Below are 12,166 nucleotides of genomic sequence, written 5' to 3'. Positions count from 1 at the left end.
GCTTCGTAATATAAGAACTCGATTTAGAAAGTAGAAAGAAGAAAGAAGAAAGAAGAACTAATTTCCTAATTCAATCTAAAAGCAAACTCCGATAATAGCCTGAAGAGAAAAGACTTCTCAAATCTTTTTCTTCTTCCCAGCTTTTATAAAATCACACGATCTTAGTGTTTTCTTATCTGAAAAAAAGGAGGATATAATTTTTTATATTTTTTTCCCGGGAAATTGAAACTCCTCCTTCTGTTTCAAGTCCTTTTTTCCTCCACGTTTCTATCATTTTTCCCGTTAGAAAGGCGATCACGATCTTAGTTCTCTCAGAGAAAGCATAGAATCATTTGCTCAGATTTTTTTAGTTCAGTTAAAAAGGCGGAGGTGATTTTCTCGTGATTTTGGGTCATTTATAAATACACTTTCAATTTACACGAGATCTTGCTCAGTTGCTCACAATCATCCTTCTATTCAGGTACGTAAACCTTTGTAGTTTTTTTTTTCAAAGCATAGTTTTCCGTTTGTTTCCCGAGAAAATCCTCGTCTCAGCTGCAACCGATATGAGCATTCAGTTATTTAAACTTCCTTGAACTAGATTTCATTATTTCAATCCCTATTTTAGTATTTCAGTTTTCTTCTCGAACTTGGTTTTTTTTTTTGTGATAATTGCGAACTTGCTTTTTTTCTCTTCAGTCATTAGATTTTCGTCGTTGCTTAAAGTTTATTGATATTAAATTAATCGAAAAGGTGGTTGAAATCGAAAGGAAATTATAGGAATAAGAGCGGGTTTTAAGCTAACTTTTAGGTCAGGTTTATGTTTTGGGTCGTTTTGTTCTGTATCTTCGAACCTAAGCAAGCACAGTTGTTGGTCGTAACTAGATATTCTCGGTAATTGCAGCTCTTTTCATTTATTGAATTAAAAAATTTTAGGATTTAGGTCTTCGTCAAAAAAAGAAAATAAAGAGGCACGTGTTTACTTGATTATAGAGTTATTGAATTTAGGATTTGGAATTTGTCTGCTTTTTGTGTTTGCTCGGCGGCCTTCCCTTGATCTTTTGTCAAGGGGGGTAGCACATGGTTGCTTGCTTTGTGGAGTTAGTAGTTGAGGCTTATGTGGAAGAGGTTCTTAGGTGGTACTCAGTAGCTTCTTATGGGGATTCTTGCATGGTTTACTATATATGCTTTGAAAAGGGGGTCCAAGGGGATTGCTATAGGCAAGCCTCCTTAAGGCTACTGTAGAAGGGTCTCATTAGCTTGTCTTTTGTTTGCTGCATTCTGTATGGACTGGTAAATTTGATTGAACTAGAATAGCAGCTTAGAGTTAAGTACTGTGAAGTTGCTGTTTGAATCTCAGTTGTTATTACTGTTCATCTTTGTTAATTTATATTATCTGTAACTATTGTTTCGCTTCATCATTTTAATACAATGTTTTGGTCACATCAGGTCTCTATGCTGAGGGTCTCTCTTTGTTTTATGCAGAATTGACAACTGAATACCTGCTAAATAATTCTCAAAGGCTCTTGCAATCTGAATTGGCCATAATTTTGTTGTGAATATACAGTCAGACGATTTAAATAGAATGGGGATCTTTACACGCAGGTTTACAATTTTTGATGGCCTCTTCATTTGAAAGAATAAACTTCATATTATGTGTGTATGTGTATAACAGGTTACTTAGATGTGGAAGTAATTTAATGTTTATTCCATCTTGGTGACTGCAGTAAAGTTAGTAGAAAGCCAAATGAGAGCATGAGGCTTATCATAACAACATTTGTTGGAGTAGTGTTTGGTTTCTTGATAGGAGTATCTTTCCCAACTCTATCATTAACAAAGGTAGAAAAGCCATTTCCCCCTTAATCTTATATTTGTCATATGCGTCTAATTCAATAATGATTTTTTCACCTATGTAATGGAACTTCTCTGTTATGTCTTTATTTGGCAGCTGAATCTATCATCCAGCATTCTTACTAGCATTGATTTCTCATACACTCAGTACAAAAATTCAGGCCCCTCAAATTCAACTCATGTGCCACCTCCAATTGGTAATAATGGCAGCTCTGCTAATGTCACGTCAAAGAAGGTATTCTTCCAGCTCTAACCTCAGCATTTCTACAATATCCCAAGATAGAGGTTTTGCATAAGTTGACTGTACATCTTTACTAAGGCTCCTAGTGGCTGAAGTGTGTCATTGGAATCAATTATCTTAATACTGAATTTGGCTTAAAGTTCTTTTTTTTTTTTTTGGGGGGGGGGCGCAAATAATTTGGATTAAAGCTTAATATGAGTAAATCAACCATGGAAAAATTCTCTGATAATAACCTATTTTTTTTACAGTAGGTGTCAGGCTTTTGCCTGACTTTTGCTGTGTAATATTTCAATAGCCTGACTGGTCTTTTCTTGTGTTAGCTGTTTTCCAAATTCATGTTTTTTGAGGGAAGAGTGGAATTCAGTGGATAGTTTTCTTGATATGCTTTTATTTTGTTGCATTCCCCCTTTATTTATTCATGGCTAGCTGTTTCTCTTACATTATAGGCTTTAGGAATTTGTTGAAGAGAGAGTGGGAGGCTTTCCTTGGGAAAATCGGGAATTAGGGTGCTGCACATGCCATTCAAGCTCCTGAATGCCTAGATATTTTTCTATTTCCTTTTCTGCAATCCATTTCTTATATTATCATTCATTGATTTGGATAACTAATACTTAAACCCTATAGTTTGCATGTTAGTTCATATATGGTTCCCTTGGTTTACCTTTATGATATGATTATCCATCAGGAAAACTGAATAAAACACCTAGATATGTCAAAAAGAGGTTGTCCCATTCTCATTTTTAGAGTAGCATGCTTTTATGGATGAAATTCTTATGTTCATCTATCACCTATAGGACCTATTATGTATGGGTAAGAGTTGTGTGTCTGTTATGTGGTACTGTGATAGACCATTGCTTTATTTTATTGCTGGCATATCCAAATGCATTATTTAAATCCATCTTTTACTATCACCATGTGCCTAAATGATGTGATTTTGTGTTCGATGATTTTGTAGGACCTATTTATAATAATATGCTACTACTCTAACCTGCCACTTTTTTGTGCTTCCTTTGTGATTCTCATGTAGATTTGGGTCCCATCAAATCCTCGAGGTGCAGAAAGACTAGCACCAGGAATTGTTAGAGCTGAGTCAGACTTATACTTACGCAGATTGTGGGGCAAACCTAGTGAGGTATGTTTTCTTGGACCCTTTTCTATGCAATATATTTTGAACCCTGAATTTCTTGCAACTTTCTAATGCACACATGAATATGTTTAGCTCTGGTATGTGAAGATAAATTATTTTGGTTTCAGTCGAATATATTTTATAAATAAAAAATCAACTTCTGGAATTGTTGGAAACATCTCTTTGTACAAAGCATCTTGTTCTTCTTGTTCCAGGGCATTTGCTAAATTATAACCGAAACAAAAGACTATATTAAATGTGTGACAGATATTGATATCAATGCCTAGGGATAAAGGGAGGGGAAATGGTAGTAATGTATCATGGTATCTTGAGTGAGTTAACTTGGATCTTTGAAATTACTCTCTTACATCTAGCCTGCAAAGAAAGAAAAAGGAATTACAGTCAAGGGAGCAAGGATATTGTGCTGTGGAATGAAAAGAATATCTGCATCTTTGGTTCCTTCACATAAAACCTTTTTCAAGATGCATAATACATTGCAGGATCTTAGAAAAGAAAATGTTAATGTCTGAGTGGTTGTTTGAGTTGTTAATCTGCATTAACGTAATTAAAAACCATTATAGTTTGTACCAGTCCATATATTATATAAGAATAATACATATTGTGAGTTTTTTTTTACCCTGGTTGGGTTTGACAGTATTGGCATCTGTAGGATTTGACCAGCACGCCAAAGTATCTTGTCACATTTACTGTTGGTTATAATCAACGAATGAATATTGATGCAGCAGTTAAAAAGGTACCATTCTCTCTCTCTCTATATATATCTGCATGTGTGCATGTGTATGAATGTGTGCCTGTGTGCGCTTGAGCATTTGAACGTGCATCTGTGTTCACATTGGCACAAAAGCACACACATATGCAGGCTAAGTAGGATGCTGATGTGGAATGGAGTTTTGTGCATGCTCATGAGTTTGTGGTGCACATTGCAAGTTGTGACTAAATATGTGCTTCCAACAGTTTTCAGGGAATTTTACTATCCTTCTATTTCATTATGATGGTCGAACAACTGAATGGGATGAGTTTGAGTGGTCAAAGCAGGCAATACATGTGAGTGTTCGGAGGCAAACCAAATGGTGAGTAGTTTTATTTAGAATATACTGTAGATTCACAAATTCAAGTCCTGCTTTTGCTGGCATAATGGAATGCAATGACTGGTTATTATTTGTGTTGCTTAAAAAGTTAAAGTTGTGACTCTCATACTGTTTTTATTTACCTAGGTGGTATGCCAAGCGGTTTTTGCACCCTGACATCATCGCACCATATGACTACATATTTATCTGGGATGAAGACTTGGGGGTTGAGCATTTTAATGCAGAAGAGTGAGTGTTGGACACTACATGACTTCTTAATAAATATACTCTGTTCAACTTTGACCAATTTCCTTTTAAAACGAAAATAACATGGTTCAAATTTTTTTTCAGATACATTAAACTGGTGAGGAAGTATGGGCTGGAGATTTCACAGCCTGGCCTGGAACCGAATAAAGGTTTAACCTGGCAAATGACAAAGAGAAGAGGTGATCGTGAAGTTCACAAGTAAGAATAATGGGGCAATTATGCCAAGAATGCTGGAATTCAGATAAATTTATTGAATGAGAAATAAATTTATTTTCATTTTCTGAATTTGGTTTAGAGAAACAGAGGAGAAACCGGGCTGGTGCAATCATCCACATCTTCCTCCTTGTGCAGCGTATGTATAGCTTTGAGCATTATTGTTTGTTATTATATCTTGGTTCTCCATAGGTTTAGTAAATATTAGTATTCTTTTTCTTTCACAAATGTAGGTTTGTTGAGATAATGGCTCCTGTGTTTTCACGAGATGCATGGAGATGTGTATGGCATATGATTCAGGTATTGAGGGTGTACTTATGTTGTTCAATTTTAACATTGCTTTCCTTGGCATACTCATATTATTGTTTTTCTTGGGCAATTTGCAGAATGACTTAGTCCACGGCTGGGGTCTGGATTTTGCCCTCAGAAAATGTGTAGAGGTTAGCACCGTGTTGCTCCTGGCTGTTGTCATCTTTCGTTGTCTTTCTTTAATCTCTGTGCTTGTGTGTGTGTGTGTGTGTTCCCCCAACTCCACAAAAAAAATCTTTGGTCAGTGATTGGATTACACTCAAACTTTTTACTAAGTAGATGTATGTCTTGAAAACAGCCCGCACATGAGAAGATTGGAGTTGTAGATTCTCAGTGGATTGTTCATCAATCTGTTCCCTCTCTTGGGAACCAGGTAAGCAGAAATTTTCCTCCATCTTCCAATTTCTGGTGTATTTTCTTTGTATTATTTTATGTGTCAGAATTCTTGAGATGCTTGCGGAATTTGCTTTTGGTAGGGAGAGGCACAAAATGGGAAGGCAGCGTGGCAAGGGGTATGCACAATGTTAAAGCTTACCTTCCTTGCTTAAAAGAGCTTGTTAATTGTGATTTAAGTTAATTTATATGGAAAGGGTGGCTGATATCACTATAATGAACTGGTGCCAGGTAAGGGAGAGATGCAAAAAGGAATGGACTATATTTCAAACGCGGTTTTCAAGGGCGGAAAAAGCATACTTGAAGGAGCTAAATTCAACATCTCATTAACAGAAGAGCAACACTAGAAACCTGACTGTATACATTCATTATTACTATTACACCTACTTAGATTTTTTCTTCTTTTTCTTCTTCACATAAAATTTGTAGAATCCAACATTATATTTGTAACAATTATTGACTAATAATCACAACTCTTGGGTCCTCAAATCACAATAATAATAATAATAATAATAATTATTATAATTCCTCAGTTCCATTTCTCACACGAAACTTGGCCTCCATGGCCTACATTTGCAAAGCCTGGTCTTTGTCTAGGGTCTTATCAACCATAATAGTACTTGTTTGGGAAATGATTTAAGAGTTGTGTTTGCAAGTCATAGCAGTTAGCAATAAGCAGGATCCTTTTTTGTCCTCACCCCTCTTGTTCCCTTTGCATTCTTTTTCACTGCCTCTGAATTTTCTCGTGTAGTGAAAACGTAGTTTTCTCTCCTCCATTTCCAAAAAATGGACAATTCCTGGATGCACACCGTGTCCACGAGGATAAGATGTGTGGATATGAATAGGGCTCACAAGGCTGTGTGATCTTTGAAAGAGGACCATGCTTTGTTTTCTAGTGTCAAACTTTTGAACAAAGCTCAGTCTTGTTCCCTTGATGATTTAACTAGCCAGAAAAAGAAAAAAAAAAAAATTACCCACATGTTTCTGCTGCAAAAATTAAAAAACCTTTGGGAGGGGAGATTTTCTTTAAAGTTGAAAACGTGGTTTTCGTTTCAAGTTTTGGTTGGTGAAATAAAAAATTTTAGCTGACAAGATGGTATTGGTATACCTTATACAAACTCTAGAAACAAGTAGTCAACATGGATTTTTAAGTTTAGTAATGGAGGAATTTCACTTGAGTTGTGTCTATGTGAAATTGGAATACTATGCACGCGTTTTAAGGTCAAAAGTTAAAGCATCCATGGCCATGGGGATGGGGCTCAGCACACAATCAAAGGGTTAAATTGCATCAATGTTTCTCGTTTTTCTGTTGCCTTGGAAAGTTTGTTTCCCTCTCCTCCCCATGGCTATCTATATAGAGGGCGGGCATTGCTGTTATTGTCTATTATCCTCCTCATGGATGAATAATTCAGTCGGCTTCTTCTTGCTGACGCCTTTGGAGTAGTCTAGTCTTTGTTGGACCTATTCTTAATTTCTCTCAAATTAATAAAAAAGAAAAGGGAAAGAAGATGCAATCTATAAGAAGAAGGTAACATTTGCTTCACTCTCTATTCTTTGTTTAATTAGAATCGAATGCTTAATACGTCTTAATCCACCCTCTCATCTCATCATCCCATCCTTTCTGCTTACCGACACCCCTCCAAAAGTAGCTGACCAACAAATTACAAAATAAAATAAAAAATAAAAGAGCTTTTAAAATCCCAAAGAAGAAAGCCGCATCATTGAGGAGTTGACGTAAACTTACGCGGCTCCGGGGAATGAAGAAACTTCCAGCCCCCGACCCCAAAGGTATCCACCCCTTGCCATATGCTACCTTCTCATTGGCCCTAACAAAGTGAACAGGACACGTGGCCTCTCACAGTTTACCCTTCTCCTTCCCAACGCAACCAGTTTTCTTTTACCCCTTTTTTAATCGTTGAAAACACACATCACCAATCTTTCACATACCTGCACGTGTCGCCACGTGTACCTAGTGAGGCCACCCACCCCTGGTTAAGGATCATGAACCAGGGTTAGCGCACTGGTGGTTAGCATGAGCCCATGTATTTATCAGCCCAAGTTTGGTTTTTATGTTGGTCAAAAGACAACCTTAATTTGTTAGGTGGAAGCAGATTGCTTCCCTTCTTCGTTTTCTGCCTTTTGTTTGTCTCCCTCACCTGGAAATTAACTCTTTCCTGTTAGCCTATCCATAGATTCAATTTCTTTCCTCAATTTTAGAAGAGAGAAAGTGGGTTTTGTTTTGGTTTTGCTTTTGTTGGGTTGTCGGAAAGAAGCATAAACAAGACATAACTAAAGAAAAGCCAAGGTATGGGACTGTCAAACTTCCCTAGTGCAGCTGAAGGGGTACTTCCAGTGCTAGTAATGAACACGGTTCTGTCAGTGGCTTTGCTGAAAAACATGGTGAGATCTTTACTCCAAGTAGTGGGTGCAAGCGGGAGTTCTTCTTCAAGTTTAGATGATGAGTCAGATGGGTACCCAGAAGAGAATATTAAGGCAAGGGAGAGAAGGATATCAATAACCCAGTTTAAGTCTTTGTGCCACACCAGCGAGTCATCGATATGTGCGGGTTCTTCTACTTCAGCAGCTGCTAGCGCTTGTTCTTGCAGTGGGAGTGGGAGTGGATGGGCTAACACCGTGGAGTGTTGTGTCTGTTTATGTGGGTTTGAAGCAGATGAGGAGGTGAGTGAGTTGTCTTGCAAGCATTTCTTCCACAAAGTTTGCTTGGAGAAATGGTTTGATAACAAGCATAGTACATGTCCTCTCTGTCGATCTATTCACTAGAAACGGTAGGGGCTTTACTTATTTAAAGAGGAGTACTCTTGTTTTGTCACCCTCTGATTTCAGATGTACTCTTTTATCTTCTTCTTCTTTTTCTCCCTTCTTAAGGTTCATTTTTGAGCAGAAACACTAGGAAGGTTGTGTAGTGTAACAGTCCTTGTCTTTTGCTCTCTTCTCTGTGTGTTACAGTGTATACATGTACCACAAACAGTATAAGAATAATAAAACAATGAAGGGATTGAAGAATTTTGGAACACCTTTGTGCCTTTTTATATTGCCAGTTCACTTTAATTCCAAGTTTAGACCTGGGACAAAACTTTAGAGTATCAGTGTATTGACTTTTTATCTTTCAGAAAACAGAATGAATATTGTAATGTATATGATATCAGATAAGATTTCTTCTTTTAAAAAATGTAAAAAGCTGCCGTTTTAGGGACTTCTCTAGTTGTTGATGATGGGCCCGTATCGGTACAAAGGAAACCGCCTTTTAATGTTTCTGTTTCCGAAGAAATTCAGGTCAGTTGTGAACAATTTTTGGAAACGTGCGTGTAAGGCTGCTTCAACCAGTCAACTCTTCTAGTTACAGGTTCATTGCAGGAGTATATCGTTTCAAGTATCTCTAACAGGCTCCATAATGTAGTCTTGGATACCCAATATTCTGGTTCTGTTCTTGCCGTAGATTCACAGGGAATTTTTCTGGGTAGTAATTATAAAAACAAGATGTACCTGCTGCTGCGGAATCGAGTGGTTATGCTTTCTCTAAAATTAGTTTTATATGGTGTAAAGGCTGACTGGCTTAATAATGGGTATTGTCCTTTACCTCTATTGGGATGTTGTTGCAACTAACTGAGACAGAGGTTCGTGCATTTTTTGCATACTAAAGGAAAAAGTTTACATCTGCTATGCTGTTACTGTTCCATTTGGACCTGCCTGGCAAAATTTTGGAACCTTGCCCGAAGATCAGGCCTGGGACCCTGAAGAAGGATCCATGGCAGGCAACAGATGTAAGGTCCAAAATCATCTTATTATTGCTAGCTCATACAATTAGGAATTCCTTTTGTTAATTATATAACTACATGAACATCATATATATCCCCAGAAAGGATCCAAAAGCTGCTCAAGTGGATTGGATGAGGACACTTGGTTGGTTTCTGGATCAGCAAAATCCAGAAGATTCTTAATTATCTACACCTTGAGTATTTGAAGAGTAGTTTGGGAATTTAGGAATGATTTTCCTGGATTTAAAATCCTAATCTTTATGTAAGCTTAACCATATAAAATCTGGAGTTCGTTTAGGACAACCACGAAGATCAGCTATGCACTGCCAAGAAAATTTAGGGCTGGTACTCTCTAGTAATATGGTAAATTGAAAGAAAAGGAGTCCAGGTTGGTATTGAGTATATTTTCGCAAAACATAATTTAACTTCCCACAGTTTATCTGATAGATTTGGGAAACGAAAGAACAAAAGAAAAAGAACTGGCAAATCCAATGTAAGTAGTTAATTTGGGGCAGAGGAAAGTTTGGGGAGCTTTCTTTCCTTGGTAGGAGGATTTCAAGTTCTTTTCAGTAGGAATCGAGGCAATATATAGGCTGGATCTAGATGAAGCACATGCTTTAATTTCCCTCGGTGCCCTCAAACTCTGATTCAATAATTTATTATTGACACTAGATAATCCAATATTGAAAAGCGTGTGAGATTAAAGAAATAAACTTTTAAAGCACAAATGTAACACAAATGAGATTTAAAATCAGCAAGAGGGAAGCTCTGATCATAACTATTAATGCTCTATAATCTTGTAGAGCTTATTGATTGGAAGCGCCGGGCCGCCCTTCTTCTCAGTCAGTCTTCATAGACGTGGACGTGCTCAGTCGTGCGAACTTCTTGTGCTCTAGCTTTATGAAGTCCTCAGCTTCTCCGTTAATATCTTCCCCAACCCGATATTTTTCAGTAGTCTTGACAAGTTGAGGATAATACTCACAGTCTGTCATTTGAGCCCTCGGAGCATCAAGATTACGCTGCTCCTCGTTAGGATGCTCCCATGAACCATAAGATTGGTATGGCATTGGCTCCCTCGTGGTAGCATAAACCTGGTATTCATATGAGGTATTCCCCCAGGTGACCCTAGGGTGCTTGGCATGGTGCTTAGGGCTAGCGTACGACATCCTAGTCACTTTCAGGCTCAGAAAATTGATATCAAGGTATTTGATTTGTGTCACTCGTGTTATCAGTTGCATTTTATAGCCCAATGTTGTTATCCCCAAGATGAGATCGAATCTAATTCCCTTCCTTTCGTGACCGTCATATCTAATAATGTCAGCCAACTTGGTGGACTGAAGAGATTGTAATGAAGAAATGGAGAAGAAGCAGGACAAGTATTTGCAAGTTGAGAAACAGCAAAAGCACAAGGAATTTTTAAAGCACCTTTTGCTTTTAGTTATTCCCGGTAGGAATAATAAAAAATAGTACCAATGATGATGACTAATATGGCCAGAACCGAGGAAATTGCAGGCACAACTTGAGGAAGAATAATCTTTTTTGCATAAGAAAACTTTCTTATCTACCTGTCTGTCACTGCACCGACCTTGGAAATCAAATTCTGAGGAGTTCTGATTCGTCTTCTCCATCATTAATAGGTTTAGGAGTATAAGGAAGTTAGAGGGAAGCTTTCCTGCTTGTTTAGTTGTTAGATTTTGGTTTAATAGACTGAATTTTATAAATGGCACGTAACCGATGAAAATATCCACATCAAAAAGAATGTTGGTTTTGATTGCCTATACAGTAAAGGCTTCTCATATTCTTAACAACTAGAGCAGCAGCTCGGACAACATTGTATAGATAGTTATTAAAATGTTTTATTTAGGCACCTGGTACGTAGTTGCTGATTTGGAATGAGCAGTTAATAAACTTGTTGCTGTAGATGTGTGAAAATAGAACAATAGGATAAGCTGTCAGGTTGTTGTAGATGGTAAATCAAGTTACAAACAATTAATTATAGAGAACAATACTGCTTAAGTAAGTTTGATGATCCCATCCACTAGTTCTGGTGAATGCTCAGCACTTTGATTTTTGTTTGTGCAAACTGCAATGAAATGAACCTCTTCTTCTTGTCCCAGAGTCTGATCTTTCATATATATATATTATTTTTACTCATAAATGTTAATGGTAAATAAAGTCTCTTTTTACGTCTAGATATTAATTTATGCCAAGTGAATAAAGTTAAGAAATGTGTAACTCGTGAGTAATGAGATTCTCATCCAGTTCAGGTATTTGCTCATAAGTCCAAGCAAACACATCTTAAACTTCTCTCAATAATTCAATTACTGTAAATCTTTGCTTATTAGAAAGGCTCTTGCTTATGAAAAGTGGCTTAGTTGTCTCTCTTTTTTCCGTCATATTTATTTCCTCCAACTCATTACCTTGAGGATTTGGTTGATCTTGGAATTGCTCCTATGCAAGTAATACCTCCTGTACTTCTTCTTTCTCCATTTCCACTTGAAAACATGATGGTGATCGATCCAGTGGCTCCTAAAGTAGAAGGTTAGGAGAAGATGTTTCCTTAGAGCTTGTGTCCGACCATAAGCAATACACAATTTTTCCATCTTCACGTGCATAGGAAGTTACCCCATTAGACATATTTTCCTCACTTACTTCCCTATTTGTAGAAATGTTTCCTCTTCTCCTTTTCCCTCCTCATTTTTCTTCTTGTCATTGTTCTTTGCCTTATTCCCAACATACTCTTCACATCGCGGAAATGGAACACCCACAGATCTAGCAATAGCTGTTTCCCCATCTTTTGCTGGATCCATAAAGAAAGAAATCTCTGTATAACCTACCTCACGTCGTTCAAATGGTGCTTTAGTAGTTGGAATAAAAATCTCCATCTCGTTCCAATGTCCCTTAATAAATTGATGGCGTGAAG

The 12,166-nt window shown here is 37.3% G+C and overlaps 2 protein-coding genes across 2 annotated transcripts; both read left to right on the top strand.

Annotated features, from left to right (window-relative positions):
* On the top strand, window positions 1–5,989 carry LOC18609580. Its single transcript, XM_007044759.2, has 15 exons — window positions 1–460; window positions 1,465–1,584; window positions 1,707–1,818; window positions 1,928–2,065; window positions 3,099–3,203; window positions 3,868–3,951; window positions 4,173–4,288; window positions 4,433–4,534; window positions 4,637–4,750; window positions 4,848–4,904; window positions 4,999–5,065; window positions 5,152–5,205; window positions 5,373–5,447; window positions 5,551–5,586; window positions 5,699–5,989. Exons 2-15 carry the CDS (start codon window positions 1,565–1,567, stop codon window positions 5,795–5,797), a joined length of 1,179 nt encoding a protein of 392 aa, XP_007044821.2. The 5' UTR covers window positions 1–460; window positions 1,465–1,564; the 3' UTR covers window positions 5,798–5,989.
* Window positions 7,537–8,501, top strand: LOC18609579 (probable E3 ubiquitin-protein ligase XERICO). The gene has a single exon (XM_018116137.1). The coding sequence runs from the start codon at window positions 7,775–7,777 to the stop codon at window positions 8,246–8,248; it is 474 nt and encodes a 157-aa protein (XP_017971626.1). The 5' UTR covers window positions 7,537–7,774; the 3' UTR covers window positions 8,249–8,501.

The sequence above is a fragment of the Theobroma cacao genome, chromosome 2, assembly GCF_000208745.1.
Source record: "Theobroma cacao cultivar B97-61/B2 chromosome 2, Criollo_cocoa_genome_V2, whole genome shotgun sequence".
Taxonomy (NCBI): Eukaryota; Viridiplantae; Streptophyta; class Magnoliopsida; order Malvales; family Malvaceae; genus Theobroma; species Theobroma cacao.
The sequence above is the reverse complement of the archived record's forward strand: the minus strand, read 5'-3'. Positions and strand labels throughout refer to the sequence as shown.